Consider the following 27,902-nt stretch of genomic DNA (forward strand, 5'->3'; position numbering starts at 1 on the left):
TCTACTTTTAATAAAAACTAAAAAAAAACGATATATTAATAAAATTCAGTGTGAAAAGTGTTTTTCTTGACTAAAAAGTTCCTAACATCTGATTTTGCTTTTGACGATTGTGCCAAGCACAATTTAAAACAGGAACACCTTTTTTTCTTCTTCTTTCAAAATCCCTTTGTTAATTATTTTTTATCAAAAAATAAAATTTTTTGATAACCAATATATGCCACAAACTACTAAACTTACTTTAAGGGAGTGATTTCGTTTAACGTTAGCAGGAGAACCTGGATCAAAAAATTGAGACGAGCCTAATAAAGGCTCCATAAGAAAGGGTAGGTCCTTCCCACTTCTCCTTAGTTCTGGGTCGGACTTTTGTAAATTGCAACTAAAACGCTGGTTCATTCGATGTGGAGCCGAAAATGTACGCAAAATTGCTGGCCCGTCTTCTGCCTCAAAACTAGTACGACGCCTGTCCAAATAACTATCGGGTAAACCGTATGCTAATGGGGGCATTGATTTACGAAAAGAAGGGGCAGCCATCTTAAATTCATTTACTTAAAACTATAGCTCTAAAACCTAGCAGAACACTATATAGAAAATGAATAAACAAGTAATTTCTAAAATTTAAAGTAGCACGGGATTCAACTTAACGTGTCATAATTGAAGTACGTAAGTAACGCTTGTTTACACTTAAACTCCAAATATGAACAGCAACACCCTATTTGCGCATTGTGTTGTTGTCAGTACTTTACTGATATGTGCCAAGTCAGGTAAAACAGAACATTACAATTATTTAAACAAGCTTCATGTTTTATTTAGACGCAGCACCGCAATAAAACACTTTAGTTTACATCAAGCCTAGTTAATATGCCACCGGAGGCGATTAGGCAGATTGGACAAGCCTAAAACAATAAATCTTTATTTAAAAACAGTGCACATCATCGGTAATGAATAAATAGCACAGCTATAAAGGAGCTATTGTGTGAGAATCGGTTTGGTTTCTATATTATGCATCTCTGTTCTAATTAAATTAACCACTGCGATGTTTTGAATATGATCGTAAACAATTTCTCCCAGCTATTTTAATTGGTCGCACTAAAACTTAAACTGATCGCGACAATGCAGAGTTTAATTTATTTAAATGCTGTAGGTTCAAACTCAGTTCATTACCTATCAATGGGAAATTAAGTTCCGACTCTGCATAAGTTAAAAGGTTGCGAACTTGAAAAATCATAAACAAGCAATATAAACTAAAGAGTTTCGTACTTGATTAATACCGGTTTCGCTTTTAGGAAGTGACGTTTTTTTTAAAAAAATACCTAGCTTTTACATACATCAACTAAGTATATTTCATTTAGAAAATCGCGGAAGTGCTGCGTGAGGTGATTATAATAACTCTATTTTATGACGAAAGCAAAACTGAACTTTATCGTAATTAATGTTGCTTATTTGCCGGTCACAGGCTTTTATGTATTTGTGTGTTGCGAATCTCTAGACACTGTAACAAACTTTTTTCATGGCGTTAGGCAATCTTTGTACTGCTTAAAAATAAACAAATACTAAGCTAAATTGAACACATCCACAAACATTATTTTGCTAAGGCTTCTTATGCTTTCTAGATATAAAAAACATCTCAGAAAAAATTCCAGACAAATTAAACTGAGTCTGTTTAAAACGAATGACATGTTCCAATACGCGTGTTATGAGTTGATTTGGACTCATAAGTTTGAGGCCGGAAGCTGTAACAAGCAAAAGAGAGAGAGAGTAACACTCTTCGCAGTCACGTGACCCGATCGAGTCAATAGAACTGTGGTCCGAGGTGCGGAAACACTACACAGCAGACTTCGATTCACATTTAATTTCTATCCTCGAACTTCAAAAAAGAAATCATTTCAATATTGGCCACGTGATCAAGTACGCAATTTTTAACAAATGAGAAGTTGATTGGTAATTCAACTAATATACGTAACCTACACCTTGAAAATATTTATCAAGATTCTAATATAAATTTTATAAATCGATAAAAAAGCATAACCAATGTTGTTGTTTTTAAACAAACTTGTTTGTTACTTAACTTGCAATTAGGTAGAAATTTTTTTGGTTAAATATAGTAAGTTAATGACTCAATATCAGTAAACTTCCGAACCATAAAAAGTTGTTACTATTAAAAGGTATATTTTAATGGTCCTTTTATTGTTTAGGGATGTATATTTTTGTCTAAAGCAATTTATAAACCCATCAAAACGTTTGGGGCAATTATTGTATTCATTTATTACAAATACATCCGTGTTTTAATAGAAAGAAAATTGTGTTTTTATAGGTTGTTGTTTTGTTGTTTACAAAGAAAAGTCCAATTACCAGTTGAAGTTTTAACCTTTTCAAAAGCAAATCGTTAGTCAGACATTGCTCTGTTACCTTTACAGCAACATTGCCGCAAGTGGTAAACCTAAGGTTATGTGCGTCATTGCACATTTCATAATTAATTTCATCATACCCCCGATATTAAAAAAGTGTTGTTCATTAAACACAAAAATAGAATGATATTTTAAAATGCTAAATTAATAAAAAACGCACGCGATAATTAAGTTGTTAAAATTTTTAACGACCTTTATCCAATTAAATTTTTAAATAGTTTGATCCATAGATTGAGTTATGATAAAATTTAAAAAAATATTTATTGTTTTCATTTAAACACAAATACAATAATAATAAATTTAAACCCCTAATCCTCTTATGTATTTTTTCCCTGAAATTACATTGCGTTTAAATGTAAAACGCAAGGTTAATCTGTAAGAATAAATAAGGCTGACTTACCGGTAAAGCATCTTTAGAAGAAGTTGTTGCATCCGTTCCTTTACGACGATTATCACTAGTATCTAAAGAAAAACAAATAAAGTTAAACACATTAAATAGAACAAAATTTAAACAAAAATTTAACCTAAAATATAGATTCAGACTAAACTTAACAAGATAGAAGAACTGAGAATCGATGAAAGAATTTTTTGTAATATCAAAACACCCCCTAACAAAAAAAGTCATTATTTTGCTAACAAGCTTAACCCAGCTTATTAAATCCAGCACAACAATAATAATTGCCCATCATGTATGCCTATATACGGTCTATTTGTTTTACTTGAATTCACTTCTTGTAAACGGGATAGCCAAAGCCAGGTTACCTTAAACAGAAAATGCGCGAAAATCGAGCAAAACAAAAGACAATATGCTCCACTTAACAAACACTTAGTTAGATAATGGTCAGCAACAACAAAATCTCTTGGCATTGTTAATTTTTGACACGCTGTAGGCGCCAAAAGTTAGTTATTACAAAAAAATGTTCTTCATTAAAAGAACAGTATCTTGTAATCCGCAAAAACTACATCACCCTAACTTATTTTTTTAAACGATAAAAGTCGAAGTAAAATACTTCTGAATAAAACAGGGCCTTAAAGGTAATCTACCATGACTATTATTGACGCTTATTCCATACAACCCGGAAGATCTTCTGCTCAAACTATTCCTTCGTCGACTCCCACTTCGATGGCGTCTGCGCGATGACGAACGTCGGCGAATTCCAATTCGCGTCGACACAAAGGAAAACTTTGTCCCCTTTTTACGTCCCGTACTTCGGGGCGAGCGGGCAAAGGTCCCCTTAGGTGTATCAGGTGACGGGTATTCGAAGGTATCCACGGGTTTTAAGGGCGTATTGTGATGGCTCTTGCTTTTATACTTGTACATCGTATCAAGTTTGATTATAAGATTGCTCTTCTTTAATTATGGCATTTACTGTTTAAATTTATACAAAAAATCTAATAAAAAAACAACAAGACCTTTAAATAAAAACAACTGATTTGATACGCCTATTTGTGTGTAAGGAATACAATATAACCTCGTTAGAATTCAATTAAGGTCAAGGTTATTATTTCATGTAACAACACAATTACACAGCAATCATTACCTACTTATGCAGATTACTAATCTAATAGCAGTGTAACAACAATGTGGTTTATTTAATTTTAAACTACAGCAATTTTTTATATAATATTTCTACTAAGTGCTCAAAACTAACATTTTCTGTTCAAACAATAAATAACTTCACGTAATTAACTGAGTGAACTAAATCTATACGAACCAAAAGGGTAAAGGGGTACAAACTAAATTGACCTTTACTATTCCAAATGACAGTTTTACTTAATAATGTCTAAATACCTACCTTGAATAACTAACTAAATCAAGTTAACCTTTTCAATGTACAATATAATTCTTAGTTTTTTACATTGTAATCCATTACGAAAAAAGGTTGCTAACCAATGTTAAACTAACTACACGACTTAAATCTAAACTTTTTAGAGAATAAAACTTTTCTCATTGCGTTAAAATCGATCTGATTTTTAACATTCAATCTAAACTTAGATCTTTTTAAACTTTTAATGCAAACCAGACCGATTAGTTGAGATTATACCACGTGCCTAGACGATATCAGTGATTTGCATTTATTAATAAAAGCTCGTGACATGTAAAAATATCATTAGTTTATATATCTGTGAACAATATCCACGAAAAAGTGTTTTCCGAAATTAAAAATCGATTATTTTAAACAAAACTATCACAAAATTGAGCAACATCAAAACTGAGAAGGCTACCGTATACCAACTTTTATTACTTAAGATAAGACAGCAATTAATACATCTCATAAATATTGGAATTGCATTGGCCTTAATTATGTAAATCAGTAGAGACAGTATAATCACGAACGGACATAACGTATTAAAGAAAGGAGATATAAATAGATCTTACAATTACCAGACAGCACTATGACTAACCGTGTAATTAAAAATAAGGAGTCTTAAAAACCGGTTTAATTGTAAAGTTTACCTTTGGTAAGAACACGCAATACACATGTGACTCTACGATGGAAAAAAACAAAAAAGTCAAGCATTTAGATTTTAACAATATACATAACAATAATAAGAACTATAATATCAAAACAATGCAAACAGAAACACAAAAACTTGTTAATTTTACCCGGAAACGTCTTAAAATTTACCACTAATTGCAATACGCCGAAATATAACGGTTTGGGAAAAACAAAAACCATCAATCATAATTTAAATGGTGAAAATAGCATAAAAATTTATTGTGCCAAATTTTTGTTGAGTATAAATAATCATGATTTAAAATGTGTAAACTCCCTTTTCTATTTCTACATACTATTGAAATGACCTTTGGTATTAAACAAGTTGATTTAGCCATTGTAATTTATAGAATAAAATATAGTTACAACTGTTTTGCTTACTTATTTTTAACAGAAATTTAATATTATTATACATGAAAAATTGGTATGTAAACCTTTTTTGTTTAAAAATGATCTATAGGCCTCAACATTTTTGCATTAAGCCAACTGAAACCAAAATAATAAAAAATACAACATTTTTAATGTTATATCATGAATGACTAAGGCACACGATCAGAAAATATTTCGTTTACATAAACACGGCATAAATGACGTCATATAATGTTACGCACACTTGAGTGATTTGGCTGTGACGTCAGGTAACATAACAGAACTTGATGTCGCTTTGTTTTACACAAAAATAAACACTCTGCTAGTCGTTCAAGTGACTATTTTAATGGACGTTTACTTGACTAAGCTAATAAAGATAGCCTAGACTTTGTTTATATTACAAATTTACCAGCCTCTATATTTGGAAATCCCAGATAAACTATTTCTAGGACACTTGAAAAAGTGGCTGAATACAAACTCCTTTTTGAAATGACGTTATTATTAGATGAAATTTTTATCTGGCTAATTTAAAAGTGAAAAAGATAGTTTATTAAAATGACTTAACCATGCAAATCAACATAAAACCTGAAACCTATACAATATGTGGCAAAATTAACAAATTATATTGGTTTAACTTTTTTATTTTTATTAATTTGTTTACAAATATATAACTATGTATCTTGACTTTGTTACCAACATACTAAAAGAACTTTTTAAACAAGACTTATAACTTTAATAAGGAAATGACTTAACTTCTAATTTCTAGTCTAATCCCATCCCCATTGGAAATAAACTAATGTTTATAGTTTTGCAAAATACACAAATGATAAATTAATTTATCTAATATGAACTTTTAGCTTGCACCCCATTTAACCTTATATAAACGGGAAAACAATAATATATCAAAGTCTAATGGTTAAGAATAATCAATTTTATTTGATATAAATTTAAATACCTAAACTGTATAACAAATTTAAACTTAATATATAAATGTAAAAACAAGAAGTACTTAAAATTATGTTTGAAGTCTTATAGCTTTAAAACTCCTTGTCTTTCTTACAGTTCTAGTATGGCATAAATTATTAAAACCATATATACAATAGCTAGTTACCACATGCTCAAGTAATATACTTTAACTGCAGTGGTCAAACTAATTCTTAAGATAAGGCCTACTTGTTTTGAGTTATTGCTAAATAAGGTATTTTTAATTAAAATATTTTTATCTGTAATGATTGTGCACTAAAAATAAGCAAAATAGATTTTTAACTAAATCAGACTACAAAACCACTTGTTTAAGTTTGTTATCTAGTATGCTATAAACCAGCTTTAAAAGCTAAAGACTTGGTAAATAATTTACTTTTCTATCAAAAATAGCTTCTTAAGTACACAGCTCTCTGTATGTCGCTTGGTCTGTTGTTTGCGGGCGGAGTATTCGTCACGGTATAAACCTTCGCTCTTACAAGGGTATTTATTATTATGGCGTTGGGTCTATTCTCTTTCGCGCTTTGTCGAGTGCAGTTTGGTGGGAAACAATCATAATGGCTTGGCTGTAAACTCTGACAGGATACAGTTTAGGTATTTCGACATTTGTGGCAAAAAATTTGATAACGCTATTTGGTGTAATTAAAAATTTAACCTTTCCAATAAAAACATGTTGAGTTTTTAAATTATGTTAGGGTTCCTACTGACTGAAACATGCAAAACGCTTTAGGATGTTATAAGCTTTAAAACTATAACTCGGATGTATATGCAACCTGTTTAAAAAACTAGTTCAAATTTTAACTGTTGGCTCATAATTCTTATCTTTTTCAAATCACGCAGCATGACATACGTATAGCGAGAAATAATTATTTATTCTCTACACAATTTCAAGTATAGGTTAAGCGACGACCTACCCTAAAAGCCCTTACACATAGATAGTAATGGTGGTGATATTGATTGATCAAATGCCTTGAGGCAACTCGAAACCGTAACTTGAAATGGCGATGGATAGATAGTTTACATTTACATGAGCTATTATCTCATTATGCGATATATAGAACTTAAACATACGGATTCTACGTCTTTCTTTATTATAAACTAAACTAACACAAATTTTGTTATTTTCCAACTCATTCTTTTATTGTGAAAAATCATCTAACAATATCTATAGAAGAACCGAGGTAGCTATTAACCACATCTTATACATATACATCTCCTAGGTTGCATAACATAAGCTAGCAGCAACCAAACTAAATATACAATTGCGAAACGTATACATCATAAAACCTATACTAAAAACACCTCGTTATTAAACCAACCACATAACGACCACATTTATTTCTATGTTCGCTCTACATATTTCCTTCACTTCGCTAAACAATTTCTTTAACCTGTTTTTGAAATATTCAATAAATTGATTTACAATACTACATGTGTTATAATAGGGCGATAGCAAACAATGCTAATCGATATTAAAATTAAATCCGTACAAGCAAAATATTCTTTGTTAATTACCTGGATTTACTAAAACAAAAATATTTAAATTCAGTTCAAGGCAACAGTCTAAATATTTATCAGTTTAAATAAATATTTATTTTGATATTTAAAAGTTAACGTTACTGTTGACAGTCTAGTTGATATATAAATTAGTTTAGTGAAACGCAAATAAACAACTTGAATACACGGTAATAATATCTGTATTAAATTGTTTCTAATAAAATTAAATATGCTTATATTAAAATTAGAGAGATTTTGACATAACAACCACTTTATAATGTCAAAAAACAAACTAAGTATTTGTCATTCTCCATACTTATTTGTTTGACTCGCTCGTAACCTAAGCCAAGGTACAGATGACGTCACTTACGTGTGATTGGTCGAGTTTCAGCGTAATATTCCAGGTCCCGAAAATCGGCCACTGACACAATTCGTTGAATACGACGATAAGCTCTTGCACCAAACGTATCTCTTCTCCGCGTATTCTCGGCGTTGCCGTGTTGTTCAATTATTACACTCATTTCAACGTTACATTTAAACAAGTTTACCTATCTGGTTATCTATATGGGGTACGATTACTGCCCAACAATAACAAAACAAATGTTAACTTCAAGTATTTTTAAAAATAACTTCTTAGACGCTCTGTTTTGCTTTTTGGAGTTTTAAATTTTGCAATCGGTTTAAGAAAAACCCAAAACTGCTTGAAAATTACTGATCTAAACAACAAACATAATAAAGTTTGTACACCATCCGCTATTAGACCTGTCAAAATTATCTGCATAAACAAGCGTCAGATTGTAACGTAAACTATCCGGTACACACTCAGCATCTGTTTCTCTTTAACCACAAAATAAACACCGTGACGTCATCGGCCATTTGGCTCACGTAATCACACACCGGCAACCGATCTCAAATAGCCCAATTACTTTAACCAACAACCTAGACTTCTAACTAGACATGGCGATGACGTCACTATTTTAAAGCTAAATTTGGAGTATCGGGTTGTTAAATTAGTTGGTCAGTTTAAGGTGGGTTTTGCCTACCTATAAGGAAATGAGATTTACGTTTTTTGTTGACGCCTGATATCAGAGGCTAAGAGACGCTGTAAAAAAAGGATCACAACCTACGGTTTTGGGTCTAAATAAACCAGATGAATGAAAATCTATTTTTAAGCGTGACTCTGGTTTAGATTTACTAACCTAGTCTATTCACAAAAAAATGTGAACCATAACCAAACCTACGGCAAATTTTTTTCCTAATTAAATTCAGGCACGCCTAAATTTAATTTTAAAATAACAAAAAAACATGAACAGAATTCGTTTTTAATAGACAGACCAAAAATCGTTTTTTACTAATTTAGTCTAAAAATCGGTCTAGTTTTAACTTTTCTAATTAATCACCTCAATTGTTTCTCTATTCGTTTCCCGAGCTAATCAAACTATCCAATAACACACTAACCGGTCAGATGGCAATCACAAATTACAACAATTGCGACATCATAGTTTAACAACACCTTACGACATCATAGTTTCAATTGATTGGAAGGAAATAATAACGCTGTGTATCGTTACAGTCATCTAACCCACACCGCATCACAGCTATTTGTCAACGATTTAACAGGTTCTTATATCTAGTGAGTAACAAGTCTTTCGAAAAATTTCAACCGCTTTGTGAAATATGGTGTCATATTATGGATTTTTAGATCTTGAACTTTATACTTGGTTAAACCATAAAGGCTAATCGCGCCTTGCACTAAAAACGCTACGTCTTTTAAGGAATATGGTTTTCTCTTATCTAAAGCCTAACAAACTCATATTACACAAAAACAAACCGACTTTATTGCGAGTTAATAAAATAACATTTCAGCCTGAACCAATTATATATAGTCACAGCAGTATATCTATAAGTTTAATATAATATAAAACCAGCGTGTAAAGGCTTAACTAAATTGAAAACCTAAGTTTTAGTGGCAAATTGAAAAGAACAATGAAATTGCATCACATGCCACTATAGATTTAAGCTTATTAACATCCTTTAATTTTTAAATAAGCCTTGAATTTAATAATATAAAAATCTATATTTAGAAATTAATATAAAGCATAAACTAACTACAATGCAACAATAGCGCACATTATTTTAATGGATACTTTCTTTAGAATAAGTTTCAATTGACTCAATCTAAAAATCGCTATCAACGCACTTATCACGTTTATTAGCTTTAATGTGACAAAATTTAAATTTTATTTATAAATAAACATAACCATAATTGCCGAGGACAGCAGACGACTAGACCGGGAATTCAGCAACGGCGTTAACACATTAGTTGTGTATGGCAGCATAATTTCCGTTTAGCGGTTAGTTTGTATGGTTAATAATAGATCTAATGTTTAACGTGTTAATGGTGATTATGAATTATTATCACGTTGTTTTATGTTAAGGTTGTATGCGCTGAAAAGTGATTTGCTTAATTGTTGCTCGTGTGTGATATTTACATACTATTTTAAATTTTAGCGACGTTTTGAACTGGTAGTGGTTCAAACCCTGTTTTTTAAAAATTTAGTGGTTCAAATCCTGTGTTTCAAAAATTTTCGACAAAATTGACAATTTAAACTAAATGTGTAACTACCTTGAAACCTTAAAATATGCCTGTAATTAACAAAATCGTTTTAGTAACAGTGTAATGGTAGTACTATTGGCATTTAAAAAACGTTAGGTTTTTAAAACTACTCCTCAACTAAGCAGCGAAACAAAACCCCCAATGATTGTTACGTGAAATGGTAATATAAAATATTTAAATCAAAGTAGTGTTTATATATTAATAAAGTTTAACATTTTTTATCACTATTAAATAATAAAACACTTTAAAAAGATAAGTATATTGAAACCAAATCTCTGTGCGAATAATTAAGCGCAACGACGGACGAAATTAAAGCAGGCGTACATTGCATATATGAAAGTATTTTTGTCAACACAGTGTTAGCATAAGCAAAATACCGGACACAATTAAATTAATCAAACACGCACAAAGCATAACAATAACGTTGTAGCAATCAAATCGGCCCACCAATTGTCGGTATACGGATGCACGTCATTTATCTATGTTCAAAATTTATTTACAGAATTAAAACGTTCGAAAAGCCCCTACTAATTGCTCTTAACATACAACTAGCAGCATGTACAAAAACATAAATCAAGATCGGGTCATATATGAAAACGTTCCATAATAAAGTTGCCCCATACTTTTAATAAATAAGGGTTGTAATACTGAATAGTTTAACAACACAAACCCATTACAAAATCACTAGTTTCAAGACACAAACTTAGTTTGGCTATCCAATGGGTTACAGTTTTATTAAGGAAGCAAATGTTACCACCCGGTAAAAAAAATTCTGTTTTTGTTGTTTTGCATTAACTCATGTATTTTTAATGCCTGTCACGAGTACAATATAAAACATCATTATCTTAAAATATTTGTTTGCTGGTAAACATTTTGACTTTCTAAGAAAGTAACATTACAGCACAACGTCAATTAAAAAAACAGTTATCAATAAACAGTTATCAATAAACAGTTATCACGTGTTTTCTAAACCCATGCAGATACACAATTGTATTCAGGTGATTAAATTGGGGTAAATAATTACAAACTCTATATTGCTTAAAGTATATTCAAAAGATTTTAAATTTCTCGCTTAACTAGTAACTACATCTAAATGGCGAGCTTAAAATATTATAAATTCAGTTTAAACTTTTACACGCACCGCCCAATAGCGCCATCTAAAGTCTTACTAACATTTTTTGAAAATAAGAATAAAAAATACTTTTTCAATCGCTAACTTGTTGGCCTAGTCGTTCCCTGTTGACCAGAAGCAATTTTTTTTTAAATAAAATAAATAAAGGAATTTTTAATGACCACATGATTCAACAATGTGAAACAAGTCATCTTGATTGAAGAATCAAACAGGAAGGTAAATTGAAAACAATAACATGATTAAGTCAACACAATCGATTTCCCATTTAACTTACTAAAGCGAAACTTTAAACTGTCTTAAAAACAAAGGCTAAGACAAGAAGTAAAAACGACTTTTACTTTCTAATAAAAAAAGACTGCAAAATATTGCTATCTAAAAAACGGTTGTACCTTAAAAAAACATACAACTATGGTGGGTCAAAAATAGTGATATTTACAGCAATTTTCATAAAAACACCACGTTTTACCTTCTTGAATTATATAAAACCGAACCCCAAGTAAAAAGTAAAACTTTAAACGAACTTCTACGCACGTACACAGTGGCGATAAAAGCCTCACACCAGGAAGTTAAGGAAGTATAAACTAGGTCACGTAAACGAATATTAAAGTTAGACACGTAACCGAAGTTAAGGGCAAACGTAGTAGGTAAGAGACTTGCGCGCAATACTTGACGCTATGCATTCACAGACCGGGTAATTTCCTATAATAGCAATGACGATCTTTCAATTCGAATGACTTACTCAGTTAGTACCGCAACAAAATACTGGTGTGACACAATCTAAATTTAAAGGCATTAAAAAATACTAAAAGCCACCAACCTGATCCGTTGAAGGACTCATCTGGAGAATGATGGCGAAAAACATCTTCCTCGCTTGCTCCTTTGTTTGAGGAATTGTCCCCGAAAAACTACAAAAAATAAATGATATTTAATTGACTTAATATATTTTTTTAACATTTAACAGTTGTAAGCGTTTCTTCAATACATAAACCACCAATATGTAAAATAACAGTTATTTTTTAACGTTTGCAATATACTTCTATTTAATTAACCTACTGAACAAATAACAATACATTACTCCTACAACTTTAATTAGACTACAAAAATTTCGAAAAACAAAAAAAATGTTTTATCTAAACTGTTTTTGCTAACTGCATAATGTTTGTTAAGAAAAAGGGTATGCAAAAGAAACTACGTTACAGTCCATATTGCAAAACTAGACTATTGTTTCTAGTGTCATAAAAATAATAAACGGTAGGACACCTTTCGAATTCGACTTCGAAAGCTTGATCTTGATTGCTCCCATACGAAACTACTGTCTTTGTCGGCACCAAAAGTATTTCTTCTGTTTGAGTTCGAATCCCAGTCGAGTATGGACGAACTTTCACTTCTACTTTCACTTAACACAATTTCGCTGGGACACGTTTTAATTCGTGTTCTAAATATTTGTGATGTTTCCATCGCCCTATATTCTCTATTGAATACCCAATGCAGTTTAAATTGTGTCTACTAACTGCATTGTACGTTTGATATAGCCAAAGAGCTTTTCCTGTTTTAATTACAAATTTCTATAGTATAGCTAAAATGCATATTAAAAGTATTTTAAAGTTTTCTTCTATTAACTAATGAAACGTTATAGTAGTTACAAAGTAGTTTAAAACTTAATGTCAACTTCAATAAACAAAAAATAACAAAATATTCACATCACTTACTATGTTATAAAACAAAAAAGCTTAAACGCAGTTCTGCTTTTCTGTATTACATTTATTCTAGTTTAAAATATAAAACTACTTCTTGCATTTAGCTCACAAGCACATACAACCATATTCAAACATATTAACAACCGTGTTATATACCAAGTCGATATTAATATGATACCGGACACCAGTAGCACAGCTGGGAGCGCAGTATTCCCATAACTACACCAAACTATGCAGGTCTGTCTAAGAATTTAGTTTTGACTAGTTCAGAAAAAAAAACGCATATACCCTGAAGTTGTTCTGTTTTGCTTAAGTAGTTTTGCTACTGGTATAGTTTTATTAAAATGGTACGTTGTTTTAAAAACATTTTTTACGGCTTATGTAAGCTATGCATCTAATATTAATTACTTACGATTTAAAATTATCTACTATATGATAGCGCTTAAATTAGTTTAAAAAAAATTTCAAGAATTAACGTTTTAAAGGGATTTACCACAAAAGCGTATATTTCCGCTTTGAATATTTTTGTTATTATTAGTATCAGTAATTTGGTTGTATCCCAAGTACGTAGTATTTTAATATTACAAAAGGGAATACCGGCATGATTCAGTTTATTAGCTCATATTAACGTTTGGAAAAAAAAACTACCAGAAAAAATTTATATATGTCTTAAATACTGACGTTACTCACAAATTGTTTAATACACACTGCGAATTCCAATGCTAAAACTTTTATATAACGCCCTACAACTAAACTACGTTTCACTACCAGTTGACGGCTGCTAATAATAAGTTGCCAGACATTGTCTAAAATCTTGACAAAAAAGGTCTGCATTTCAACAACACTCTGATTTTTAAGACGTCAGACAACAATTTGAATTATAACATTGGACGTAAAAAAGTTTAATAACAAGGTAAGCTATGCCGTAACTGCATTTAACGTATCAAACATTGCAATTAGGTGCACGGTACACGTCGATACACAATAACCTCCTATTCTGACGTTGGGTGCAGTTCTTGTTACTCGTTGGTTCCCCTGCATCAAATTACAACAAACAAACAAATATATCACGTAAGCACGTGTGAGTGTGCACGCTTAATGAGGATACTGGCTTTCCTGTTGGGATCAATATCATCATTATTTCAAATAAATTTTTAACACACCGATACTACGCATTTCAATTATGGTGATTCAGGCCTAACTGACTGGAAATCGGGGTAGGAAAAATCAACAATATATGAATGATAATATGAGCCGGGGTTGTTTTGAAATAAAACGACTAGGCTTAGAAACAAAGCATGGCAATGTTTAATAACGAAACAAATGCATGGCTATGTTTTAAAGTTTTAAATGCACCTTAGATTATTTTACTTTTACTAAAATACTACATATTTTAACGTAAATAATTTAAAAAAAATCTAATCTAAATTTTTCTTAATAAAGTCCTTATTCCTACGGAGTACGTACATTAATATATTTGTAGGGTGTTTAATTAATTAAAATTAACTTTAAATAAAAAAACAGTCAATTTAAGACAGACAAAATAATTGTTTGTTGACAAAATAATTTTTGTGACACTTAATATGATGGATCACAAAAGAATGTTAAATCCGATTATTATCGCAAACAAAATTTTTAAAAAGTATAAATAATGCTCAAATATGACATCTAGCGGTTTATAATTTTCACAAACAACGCAATAACCGACACTTAACAAAAAGTAAATTTTAATAAAGTGAATAATAGTGTTTTAAATAAACTGTCTAGATTTTTTTAATTTTTTTTGCAAATACTGATTCTAAAATACCACCAAAAATTTATGTGGCACTCATGCAATAGGTGATAAAAACATTATTTTACAATCATTATTTACACAAAAAATTGTTATTATACATATCATTTTAACAAGATGATAATGCTGTTAAATTATTTACTCCAGAAACAGGTAAAGTCTGCCAATAACAAACTTAATCCTAGTCAACTTTAAACAAAAACTTATTTAAAAAAAACTTATGATCTTTGCCAAAACAGTAAATAGTCATTTTTGTTTCAGAATGAAACAGTTTAATATAAAAGAAAGAAATTTTAATATAAACATGATATAACAATTAAAAAAACAAACTAAAAAATCAGAAGTACCAGTATACTAAAATACTGCCATAACAAAACAACTCACATGTGAATTAGCTGACTCCACAGTTAATATCCATAGCTTACGTTGACTTAAGACACAATACTTTACACTCCACTCACCAGATGCCAACTGGCCACAAGAGAGTTGATGACTAGGTAGACCTTGCACATCTAAAATATTGATGATATTAATTTATTAATAATGCCTACTAGCAATCATAAAAGCTTAACAATCTTAAATTTTGTAAATTGGTTATCAAAAAGAATCTACTTAGGAAATGAAAAAAATATTTTTAACAGGTAACTCCCAAATAAAATTTAAATAGTAAACTAAGTAAATATTTTTGTAATGCAAAACTACTAATGAAATAATTTAATCACATTTCACAGCTCTACTTTTTACTACTCAATGGTCCCTTATGCTGCCCTTACCATTTTTAAAAAATCAATAAATTACTTTAACTCTACTTAGAATTTTATCTAACACTGCACAAGATAATGTCACTTTATTTATTTCGGAAAATATTGCACCTTATATGTTAAATATAAAGTAAAAGGATTGGCCTTTACTAATCAATAACGAATTATTACATCCCCTAAAACTTCCTGAAAAGTAACTTTCCCACGATCGAGTCACACTTGAATATCACAATTAAATATTTAACATTTTATTTTTAAATTTTAATATGTGTTGCAATATTTGGTGACGAAATTGAATTAATGTTTTTTGTTACTTATTACTACCATTAATTTTATAATCTGTCAGAAAATAATAATATTTTATATATAATATGTAAGTTCAATCTTTGGCAAAAGATTAATTTTCAACTTGTATTATTTTAGTCAATATGCCTTTAAAGTTAAATATAAAAATTTCTAATAAAAATCTATTTCTAATGACGTAATTCAAAACAAACATAAAAAACTTTTGATGCCTTTGGGTAACACGCAATTTCTAATCATAATCCAGCCTTGTTATTTCAAAAGACGTCAAGATTTGTTTATTGTCAAACATTAAAAATCAGTGACTTTTTGGCGAGCTTTGGATTAAGAAAATAAGCTGGCGAAATATTCATGAACTAAGGTGTGGAAAGTGTTATACTCTAATTCCATTAAACAAACACTGTCAAGTGTTATGTAAAGTACACTTTGTGTTAAGCAAACAAATCATAACCAGCAGTTAAAGGTACATTGACTCGTGATTAAATTTGAATGTAAAAAATGATTTTAATTAAAAGCTAATCATTTTTGTTTGAAAACTAAAATTTAAAATTAATTGTTGATAATTAGTTATTGGAGTACATTTTAATTGTTTTTTTACATAAAAATACCTAAGTATTGCCTAAACAAATACTGTGTCACAATTTTAAGCTGTGTATTAAAAAAAGAGTCAATATACTACTCTATCTGTCTTTTAAATTTTTTTTCGCTTTATAAAAAATTACTTTCACTTTAATAACGTACAGCATCTAATGATGCAGCTAATTTAAATATTTTTTAGTCTGCCTTTGTATTTTTCTATAAATTGTACAATCAAACTTTTTTATTAAACTGTATTTATAAAAAAATATTTTGTTCTGTAATTCTACCTGATTTTTTCTGACTTCAGAAAGCAAACAATTTCGCCCCTTTCTTGTTTGCTTGTTTTCTTATTCTGTCAGTTTAAAAATTTCAAAAAAATATATTGGTCAAAACACGTTTTATATATATAGTTCTATAGACAGATAGATAAAATGAAAAATATTTAAAAACTCCTTTATTTTACTTACCACAAGCTACAACCCAGCCTTGACAATCCATTAGATTTGTTGTCCTGCTAAGTCAACCGTACGCACTGCAACTGCTACACTATGATAGTTTTACAAAAACAGTTCTCGAGCATCGAGACTTTATTTAATATTTAAACCACAATCATGTTCATGCGCTAATCTGTTTGTGAACTTATGACTTATTTGACCAAGAAAGCGTTTTCATTCATAACAAAGCTAATCTCATTTGCAGTGATGACGGTTAAGTATTAATTCGACAACGGTTTTATGGCAACTCGATTTAAATATTTAGACAACATCTTTAAATATAACAAATTTACTGCTAAAATTAAAAATTTACGTATAAGTTAAATTTATTTTTGAACAATTTATAAACTAAATTGTTAACCAGCTTATATTAGTTTGTAAGTAGCTTTAATAAACAACGGTAAATAGTTTATTTTATTTGCCAAAAAGGTGTTAGTAAATAATAGACAGTATTATTTATTATTTTAAACTACCATAAATAAAGTCCATCAAATCAAGGTAACTAACAACAACCAAATTTTTAAGAAATATTTTGCAAAATGAAAATATACCAGATAGTAGAGCCTCAGTTTACGTATTTAAAAAAGAAAATTATATAGTCGTATTAAAAAATATGCTGTCAAAAAAAGATTCAATACCGAAAAGTGGTATTTTGCTTGTAAAAATGTCAATTTTATATTTAATTTGATGAAGCAAAAATGTTTTACCTAAAAAAATTCAAAAAAAATTTGCTAAATAAAAAAGAACTTTTAAGCTTCTGATGCCTGCTGACCCACAGTCCAACTTATATTTTGAATGTCTCCCCTGTTATCAAAACATTCACTTCTTTCTTTTCTAGTTAAAATTTCACTGTTAGAAAAATGTAAAACTGTGGGTGTTGTTACTACGTCAGTCGATACATTCGCATCCGATAACGCCCGTTTGGTTGAGGAATTAACTTTAAAATTGTTTTCATGAGCTGCAGCCCGTCGGCTATTTTCGCTTTTTGAATTGTTTTTAGGGTAGGCTTGCTGCCTATGTGAAAAGTTTTTACGTATGTTAGTTGATGAGAAACCTTCTCCAGGGCGGGCAGAGATTTGACCGCTAAGCTTTGAAGAAATTACAGATTTGTGTTTTTTATCGTCTGTAGGTTTTTGATTTGCGTGTTGTTTTAGAAAATCTTTCATGGATACTTGAGGCATCGTGACCTTTAATATTAAAAAATAGCTGATAAATAGGTTGATTTTATAAAAATGCATTTAGTTATACAATATAATAAAAGGTTGGATTACACTTAAATTGTAATACCGCCACTTTGAAAATAATAAATAGTATAATATTTTATATATAAGCTGGATTACAATCATACAACCGAAACTATATGCTCAAAAACGAGATGATGCTAATTCGGTCAAATAATTTTAAAAAACACTATTAAGAAAATATCTACCTCATAAATAGAGTGAAAATCTGAGTGGTCCACTCTAAAATAGCCACGAGCATGAAACAAAACCGGCATAAAACGATGGCCCCACATTACTTCGTCGCTTAAGTACGAGGTCCTTGCCTGGCACGTCATGCCTGTCGAATTTAAAGCATAGTTTACAATCTTGATGTACATTATTAATCATGTCTTACCAAAAACCCAACATAATTATTTTAACACGGGAACCTAATTGCGATTCAATCTACGAAGTAGGCATAAATATTTAATCAGTGTATTATAATTAACTGTTCTCCTATTTCATATTTAACATATGAAATCACATGATCAACTTAAAATAGATTTAACGTATTACGTCAAAACTACTGAACATAGAAAAACACATTTTTTTAAATAATCTAGTTTGTCATTTCTTATATAACATATTTTATTCAATAGCCCATTGTTTTATTTATATAAGTTGGCAACAAATTACTTTTTAAAAAAGTTAACAACAGAAAAACAATTTAACAGGTTTTTTATTTTAAATTATTTATTGGTATTCTCACACCAAATTGTAATTTATAAATAATCTTATTTTATTATACTTTTTAATTTAAAAAATCTAAGTTTAATAATAAATCTTGCATTTGCTGCAAATAAATAGTTTTTATAGATTTTACTTTCTTTATATTACAGATTTAGGTATTTGAACTTATTCGATATAGGGCCATACAAAATGTTAGTTCACACATAAGGGTAAAGAAAATATGCTTTATAAAATTTAAAAACCGCCCATCTAATATGTCAACATTATATGGATTTTATAAATGTCAACGCTTTTACATGTCTATATCCAATTGGCCTTAGTTAACCTTATACCTGAAGTTCAAATTAATATAAATAACAAAAAAATGAGTTGGCCAAATTTGTTTAGCTTAAACTAAACAACAAAAACTTTATTTCCAATAAATAGAGAAAAATAAATATAAATAAACATAAAAATAAATCAAAGACATTATTTTAAACGTTAAAAAAGTGTGATTTATACTATATTTCTTTAAGTATATTAATAAAATTATTTTACTATCAATGTTAAACTTACCTGTACTTTCTACCATTCCTTCTAAAATAACAATAATTTCAAATTGTTCCTTTTTGAGATCCTCGTGAGACATTGAATAGAGCGGACTTTTCTCGTTTATTTCGTGGCAGATAATTAGTGGGGTGACCAAGAACAAGTTGTCCGCTCCTGTTAATTTTTAATAATAGTAACAAATATAAGTTGTGTCCAACTTTACACCGATTTGTTTATACCAAATAAAACAAACTAACACTGTTTAACCAATACTAATATACATTATCTAAAAACATTCTGGCCCCTATAAATAAATATTAACTGAATGGTAGACAAGAACACTTGCTACACTACAGATGAGGTCGTTGGTTCAATCCCCACTGATCTCATGCTGTAGCGCCCTTGGGTAAGGCACTATAAACGGTATGAACTCCTGCTGACCCAGCACTTAATCAGCAGTATAATTATCGGGCAATTATAATCTATAATATCCCAAACTGCCACAGGCAACTCGAGACTGGGTCGGAGTAACTGATGTTACTCTATGTTTAAGTCGCGCATTTGACTTTCCCACATCGAGGATAAAGATATATACAAAAAATGGGTAGGTAGTATATGCTACAATTAAGATACACTTGCCTGTATCAAATCCAACATTTATGTCGTCCTGGTGCAGCCCTATAAACTCTCCTTCTTGTGTTTGCCGAGACTTTACATATTTTGCCCTGATCCTACATTGAACCATTAAAGAATTCCGTAGATTTCCAACCCTTACAAATATAACAAAATGTTTATTAATATTTGGTTGAGATTTTACCCTATTGAGTGGTTTTAAATTGTTAATAAATATATTTTTTATTTTTATAAAGCATGCACATGTGTATGGGATGACATTAAAAAATGCCCTTTTTAATAAATTTAATTACTCAGTTTTATTATGTAAACCTTATTTTATTAAATAAATGTGTGTTAGCATAAAAAATGGTGCCAAGTTTTTTTTATTTTAAACGCAAGGTCAACGGAGCAAATTTTTCACGATGATAGCTTTTCGATAAATTACTTACACACTGTAGACACTAGGCTATAACCCCAGCTATTTACTTACTGGAGCTTAAAATTGATTTTATTATAGCGGAGTCGACATTTTTACTGAGTGATTGACGAAAATTAAAAGCCAAGAACGTCCGCTCGTTAACGTTAAAGCTTAATCTCGCAGAAATTTTGAAATGGAAAAGGTAATAAAGAATTGTTTAAATCGATCCGAAGGCATTGGATTTTCAATACTAGGAGTATAAATAAAACAAATTTGTTTTTTTACACAAACGTAACCACGTTTTAAAATAGAAATTATGTTACTTTTAATCCAATGATATATTCGTTTGTATACAACATTTTAATTGATCTTATGTTTTCTCTTATGGTATTAAAACGCAAGACATATGGTAAATGTTGACGTAGCGTTTTATTACGAATAAAACAAACAAACAAGATATATTTTTCAGCGCTGGACAGACGGATATTTAATGAATTCACAACACTAACCTGAACATTAAGCAATATTTTCTGTCACGAGGTGAGATGACACAGTGCTCGCTAAAAACCAAAGTCTCTGCCCGATTTTTGGGCTGGGAAATTTTGATGAATATACAACCAACCATAAATGCATCTAAAATGCTTCCAAGCAAAGCCTAAAAAATAAACATATTTGTATAAGGCAATAATACAGCCTAAATTCGTTTTTAGAAAAATGAATTTCTGTACAGTTTTTTTATTTTCTATTGTCTTGCAAAACTGTAACGTATATTTATAAATTTTTTATATTTATTATAGGCAGTCTCTTTCGAAAAATAGCAAAAACAGCAAACTATAATGCAAGAATATATAGCATTGTTGTTTAACACATGAATATTTTAAAATGCCCAATAAAAAAAGACCTGTCCCATAACATACAAGCATTACAGAATTAGGCTTAATTGCTTAATTATTTAAAAACTGGCAGTTTTTAAATTATTTAAAATTGAATTTTATTTTGGATAACAAATGAATTGGCCCGTACTTATCACCTAACAAGCGAAAAAGTTAATTAAATCTATCTTTAAAAGCACAAATCGAATCGACTTCAGAATCCATTAAAATGGGAAAATTGGCCCGGTTTAAAAGTTAATTTCTTAACATGTAATTCGAAATTGATATTGAATTATTGATCGTTTAAGACTGTAGGAAGACATAATTCTAAAAAATCAATGGTAATTAACTTTTAAAAAGATTATCTAACGACGTAGCGATGGAGGTCATCATATTATATTTTATTATGAATGGATAGCATATACCAACGAGTGTATTAATAAAAATAGGGCTAAGCCTAGCAACATAGGCCTTTGAAGTTTATGTCCTGCAAGCAACATTGGCCTTATTGGTATAAGTCTCATAAACAACAGATAATACAATAATGTGTGTTTATTATATACCTGTATAACAAATAACAATACTGCTTCTGGACAATGTTCCGTAATTGCTCTTCCACCGTAGCCGACACTTGTCTCCGTTTCAATGAAAAAGAGAAAGGCAGTGGTGTACGAATAAACGTTTTGAACGCACGCAGTGTGATTTGAAGTTACGTTGTTCATCTTGTCCTCGTAATATATGCTTACATCCCCCCTGAATAAAAACGTTGCTCACAGTTTTACTACAAGCCAAGGCGCAAGCTAATCAATAGGCACTGACAATAACGATTGTCAATACAAAAGTATTAGATCCGAATACCATATGCACGACGTCAATAGCTTTTCTGTGATACAGGCAAAATATACCGAATACGTTGTCAGAGATCTATTATTACTCAGAACGTATTTAACCATTGAGGGCCAAAAATCGATTAATTACCTTTAAACGTCCATCTTAGTGACAAAGTGCCTTTTTATTAAATGTTTTAAGCCATAGTATTGGATTGAAAATATGGCCAGTAAATATTTACCAAATAACATTTCGAGCAATTTGTTTGTGTTGGTTTTATCATTATATATAAATATCTTTTTAAAATTGGAGAACATCTATTTAAAAGTATTAAACCAAATTGGTTTATTTTAATACAAAAATGTCGGCAATATCAAAACCAAACCTAACTTTGTCAGAAGGCGCCTTAAACGAAACGAGGCTGTGATGAAAAATGTTTATCACCGAGGAAATTTTTCATTTTACATTTATTTAAAATTAGGCTTTTATATTCGAATTTTATTAAAAAAATTATTTAAAATCAATATTATGTGGCAAACATTCCGTTTTAAACAACCCAACTATTCACGTCATATAAAGATATCTGAAATTCTCAACCAAAAAATTAATAATTGATTTAATTTTGTTATTGATTTAAAGTAATGACTCACCTAAGATAAGCGATTATCCACCATAGAAACCCGAAAAGAGACCAAGCAATAAGATAAGTTGCAATAAAAAACAGCAGATTGCTTCGCCAACGCATATCCACTAAAGTCGTAAATATATCGCGCATATATCTTTTGTGTTTTTCTGAGACATCCTGTATTCAAAACATCAACTTGGTTAATAGTCTGCACATTTTACGATACATTTGTTAAAAAATAAACTATTGATATTTAATTGGTCAGTTATAGCTTATATTATAGTTCTTATCCGAAGATAAGCATACAAAATTATTTTTATGCTTTAAAAATAAGTAACAACATGTTTTTTTTTTAAAGAATTGTAAAACTCTAAAATTAAAACAATAACACATTACTTGTCGAATATTACATCTTCCATTTTTTTGCATAAATCTCACTGTCTTTTTCTTTTCACTTTTCCTTTTCGTTGAATTATCCAAACCCAAGGCTTTTGTTGCATTATTGTTGCCCGAGTTAACAGTCAAGTCTTCCCTAACAGTTTCACCCCTGAGAGCTGCGATTTTAGCATTCATTTGCAAAACTGAACCTCTCCTTTGACCGATGCTGTTTGGAAGTGCAAGTGCTTCATGTTGCTGCTGTTCTACCTCCAAGTGCATGATAAAATTTGACTATAAATCCCAAGAGATATTTTCCAACGTTAACAAGTATAATATTTTATTGGATTGTCTTTTCGCTTCGCTTACAAATCGAAAAAAGAGTATTTTTAAAAGTGCATGTTTAATTTCCTACTATGTCTGCGGGTACAAAATAGTTTAACGTATTTTAAAGTAAGGATTTTATCACGTTGACTGATAAAATAGCTAACACTTTTGCAATACAGTAATTTAATTATCCAAGATGGTAGCCCTATAATAAATTAATTCCGCCTATCAATGACAGGCTAAAATAATTTTCAAGATTTTACGTAATATGCCTCGGCATACATCTTCGGGTGCATGAATAATATATAAATGTAATCACATTACATGGTTAGCAATATGAAGAGATCTCTCCCTATCATGCAATTACGGTAATACGTTCGTTACTTTTCAGTTATTCGCATTGCGAGTTGACGATTGACTCGATAAAAACATTTATTATTTATACAACGTCAAATCGAATACGCAAATCAGCACGTTTGTTGTCTGATTTTTTTAATATACAGTAATTCGATTTTTACGCGGTTTGCAGTAATTAACCACAAGGCTTAAAATATTTGGCTAACTTAAATGGTCCAATATACAATTTACTAAAAAGTTTTATTCTATAGAAAAATTCTGAACGAGAAAAGTATTTTATTAAATATAAAAATGGATCGATATTCAGACAAATCCTCTTATCAAAAAATAGGATAGGAAATTACCCAAATATCTGAATAGATTTATAAGAGTGATCTAAAATACAGCTGGTTAAATATTAATCGAATGCATTAATTTTTATCAACTTTTTATATTGTCATTTAAAACCTGCATATTTTAAACGGCACCAAAAAACAGTTATAGAAGCAACGAACTTCAATTTGACCAAGTAAATTAACATAAATACTACAAATAGTTTAAGTAAAAATAAAGCTAACTTTTGTTTACATTTACTAAACTAAACCTGTTTTTTTTTAATGTAAGTCCAATTTCAGTGTTTACTGTACTAGCTTTATATAAATTCGACTAAAACCGACTAAACTTAACTTAAAAACAAATATTAAGTGAACGCAAGACAACCAAGACACTTAATATACGTCAGAGCCTATGTGGCTTCTAATTAAGCTCGACGTAAATTTAATCAATATCAACAAGCGCTACCACAGTGCTATTTCTCTCGAAATTTCCTTAAGAAAAGAATAATGCGTCTTCTCGCTTTTTTCCAAGCGAGGTGAAAATATAAGATTAAATTAAGGTCGTGGCTTGGAACTATAAATAAAAAGGCGTGCTAATACAAGTCCTCCGTCAACACTTTTATGCTTAATATATACTTTTTTATTTCTTTTTTATTTGTCTGCAGAAAAGAAAAATGTCTTTGAAATTGTTATTCTACATAGGCAGCTTATTTTAACTTACGTTTACCCCAAAGGGTAATACAAATTATTTTAACCACTACCTTGAAAATATATCTTAAGGCTGAGGCATTAATGTTTTCAATACCTAAATAAACATTTTTTATTTAAAATATAAATACTCTTAATTAGTTGAGTTAGTTTTCCGAGCTAACTGCATGCTTGCAACTGTCTTGGCTGCTCTAGGAAAAACTAAAAAACACTTATTTTTACTATTAGATATGAAAAGTCAGTGAATATTTTATTGTTTTAATAATAATATTAAATTAATATGATACGAACACGGGTAAGTGTGGTTCTATAAATAACTGTACCTAATAGCTTTTTTAATAAAAATTTTGAAACGCCGTGTAATTTCATCTTGATAACTACAACACTACGATTAAATTTGAATTATGATCTAAAAACAGCACATTCATTAATATAAAATAAGGTTTTATGACCTTGAACCCTGTACTTTAAAATTTACGATTGGGTAAGAAGAAAATGAAGCATATAATTTAAAACAATAAAAAATTTATTTTATATTTTTGAATTATAATGGTTCGAAATCTTGGATTTCGAAACATATTGTTATTGTCAGTGTATTTATTATTGTTATTCTTTCTAGTCAGAATTTTGAAAGATGATAACTTTTGTTCAATGTGTCGCAAACCTCGTATTATCGACATTTAATCAGTTAGTGTATGTTAAAAAGTTTTAGAAAAGACGAGGCTCCCGTATAACTGAACTTCACAAAGCCAAAAAATGTTTTGTTCAAATGTCGATTGGAAAAAACAAAATTGTTTCGTTATAAAAACCACGCTAATTACTGACTTAAGTTTCAGTCTCTTTTGTAAGATTACTACAAATTAAAAAAAGTCTTTTTGCAGGGAAAAATATAATTTTACTTAAGCAGAGATAAACCATTTTTGAGCATGAGTTCACTTATTAATATGTGTCAAATTCGTGCGTTACAACAAAATTTAAATGTTTTAAAAATTCCTTTATATTTAAACACAAGTTAGATTTCTAATATAGGTTATAGAGGCAAAACGTACATAAAACGCGATAAGAAACGCGTGAATTTACAAATCTATATTACTCGCCACTACCATCTAGCGGAAAAGAAAACTGATAAATTTTAATGACTACAATCCATCAATTCGTTTTATTTCAACACATTAGCAGAACTTAGACTAAAAATAGTTGTATTTAATTTATTTCAAAACAGCAAGTAGTTGTTTTAAATATACTTAAAGGGCAAATTTAAAATACAAAATAACAAAACCAATTTAAAACATGGAATAAAGTTCCAGTTTTTGTCATTATTAGAGTTTGCTTTTTTATTTGCTATTTGTTTGTTGAAAAAAACTTCCGAACTCCAACCATTTCTACAACTAAAAATAAAAATAAATAAAATAGAGAAATCATAATATAAACAAATAAATAAAAAGGTGTTAATTTAAATGGCTATGTTATGATACTTAGTAAATGTAAGTGTAAAAAATGTATACACTTAGTATTTTTAAATTTTAAAATAGATATCTACAGATTAAACAACTACCTTTAACAAATACACTAAATTTGTTTATATAGCTTTATAATTGCATTTTTTTATGTAAAACTTAGTTTGGCGTGTAAAATTAATTTTAAACCCAAAGATATAATTATATTTACACAGTTTATTAAAGAGGCTTTTTTAAATTTTTGACCACATTTTGTTAAACATAATAACAATACTTGTTCTTAATAAAAAACAATCATATTTTTAGTAAATGATGTACAACCACCAAGTTAATTTTTAAGAAAATTGCTTTAGTTGACTATTAGAAATTTTAAAAATATTAAATTTATATATTTACTTGTAAGTGAAATAAAAAATCTCCTTGTCAAATTTTCCTTTAAATGATTTTAGGTTTTAATTTGTGAAAAAAAACATAATAAACATAATAATTTTAAGTTACTTGCCATGTTGATTGGACCAATTTTAAGTTATTTTTTATGGACAAAGTTAAGGTTTTATTTTATGTCATTGGACAAATTTTTTAATGGTATACATGGCAGAATAGAAGCCCGAGGTATAAGAATAATATCTCTTTTTCAAGTTTAATTTTCACATTGTTAATGTAAAAAACCACATGTACACATTTACAATATACACATGTACACATTTACAATATACACATGTACACATTTACAATATACATACAATATAAAACATTTACAATATACATAACAAATTCAATAGTTTTGCTCGTTAACCAGAATCTAAAAATAAAGAACATAGTTCGTATTTGTTCATAGTAATCTAACCTGCAAAAAAAAATAAAAATGGTTAGATTGAAGTTTTCTTTTAACTGGAATTCTAAAAATAAAACAAATTAAAATTGGCCAAAAACAAATCAACGAGCTCTTTGAATAATTATTCAGCATCTAAAAATAAATAACAGGATGTTTAAATTTGTTTTTGATAATCTAACCTGAAAAAAAAGCCTGTAAAAAAGGGTTAGTATGGTTTTAGTTTTTTTAAAGACCCCTGAAAATAAAATTATGGTTTTAGTTTTTTAAAGGCCCCTGAAAAAAAATAATGGTTTTAGTTTTTTTAAAGGTCCCTGAAAAAAATTTTGGTTTTAGTTTTTTAAAGGCCCCTGAAAATAAAATTATAGTTTCAGTTTTTTAAAGGCCCCTGAAAATAAAATTATAATTTTAGTTTTTTAAAGGATTCTGAAAATAAAATTATGGTTTTAGTTCTTTAAAGGCCCCTGAAAAAAAAATTATGGTTTTAGTTTTTTAAAGACCCCTGGAAATAAAATTATGGTTTTAGTTTTTTAAAGTCCCCTGAAAATAAAATTATGATTTTAGTTTTT

At 29.5% G+C, this 27,902-nt stretch overlaps 2 protein-coding genes across 6 annotated transcripts in view; both read right to left on the bottom strand.

The window, feature by feature from the left end:
- LOC145741178 (uncharacterized) overlaps positions 1-17,289 on the bottom strand; it is a 28,965-nt gene extending 11,676 nt beyond the window's left edge. The window contains exons 1-4 of one of the 5 annotated variants that reach the window (XM_082558713.1): positions 17,099-17,289; positions 15,373-15,500; positions 12,317-12,404; positions 2,806-2,867 (exon numbers count right to left, since the gene is read on the bottom strand). In XM_082558713.1, coding sequence (XP_082414839.1) covers positions 2,806-2,867; positions 12,317-12,404; positions 15,373-15,500; positions 17,099-17,129 — 309 coding nt within the window. In that variant the 5' untranslated portion in view covers positions 17,130-17,289. Of the gene's footprint in view, positions 1-237; positions 1,618-2,805; positions 2,868-3,449; positions 3,810-8,120; positions 8,316-12,316; positions 12,405-15,372; positions 15,501-17,098 lie in introns of those variants that run through there. The other 4 variants (XM_082558716.1, XM_082558715.1, XM_082558711.1 and 1 more) reach the window with 4 other exon arrangements.
- Positions 17,290-17,618: 329 nt separating this feature from the next.
- Positions 17,619-23,694, bottom strand: LOC145741928 (G protein-activated inward rectifier potassium channel 4-like). Its single transcript, XM_082559625.1, has 8 exons — positions 23,360-23,694; positions 22,989-23,140; positions 22,074-22,263; positions 21,148-21,293; positions 20,245-20,375; positions 19,633-19,779; positions 18,555-18,685; positions 17,619-18,312 (listed from the first exon to the last, which is right to left on the bottom strand). Exons 1-8 carry the CDS (start codon positions 23,618-23,620, stop codon positions 17,875-17,877), a joined length of 1,596 nt encoding a protein of 531 aa, XP_082415751.1. The 5' UTR covers positions 23,621-23,694; the 3' UTR covers positions 17,619-17,874.
- Positions 23,695-27,902: the final 4,208 nt, after the last annotated feature.

Source organism: Corella eumyota, chromosome 2, assembly GCF_963082875.1.
Source record: "Corella eumyota chromosome 2, kaCorEumy4.1, whole genome shotgun sequence".
Lineage (NCBI taxonomy): Eukaryota > Metazoa > Chordata > Ascidiacea > Phlebobranchia > Corellidae > Corella > Corella eumyota.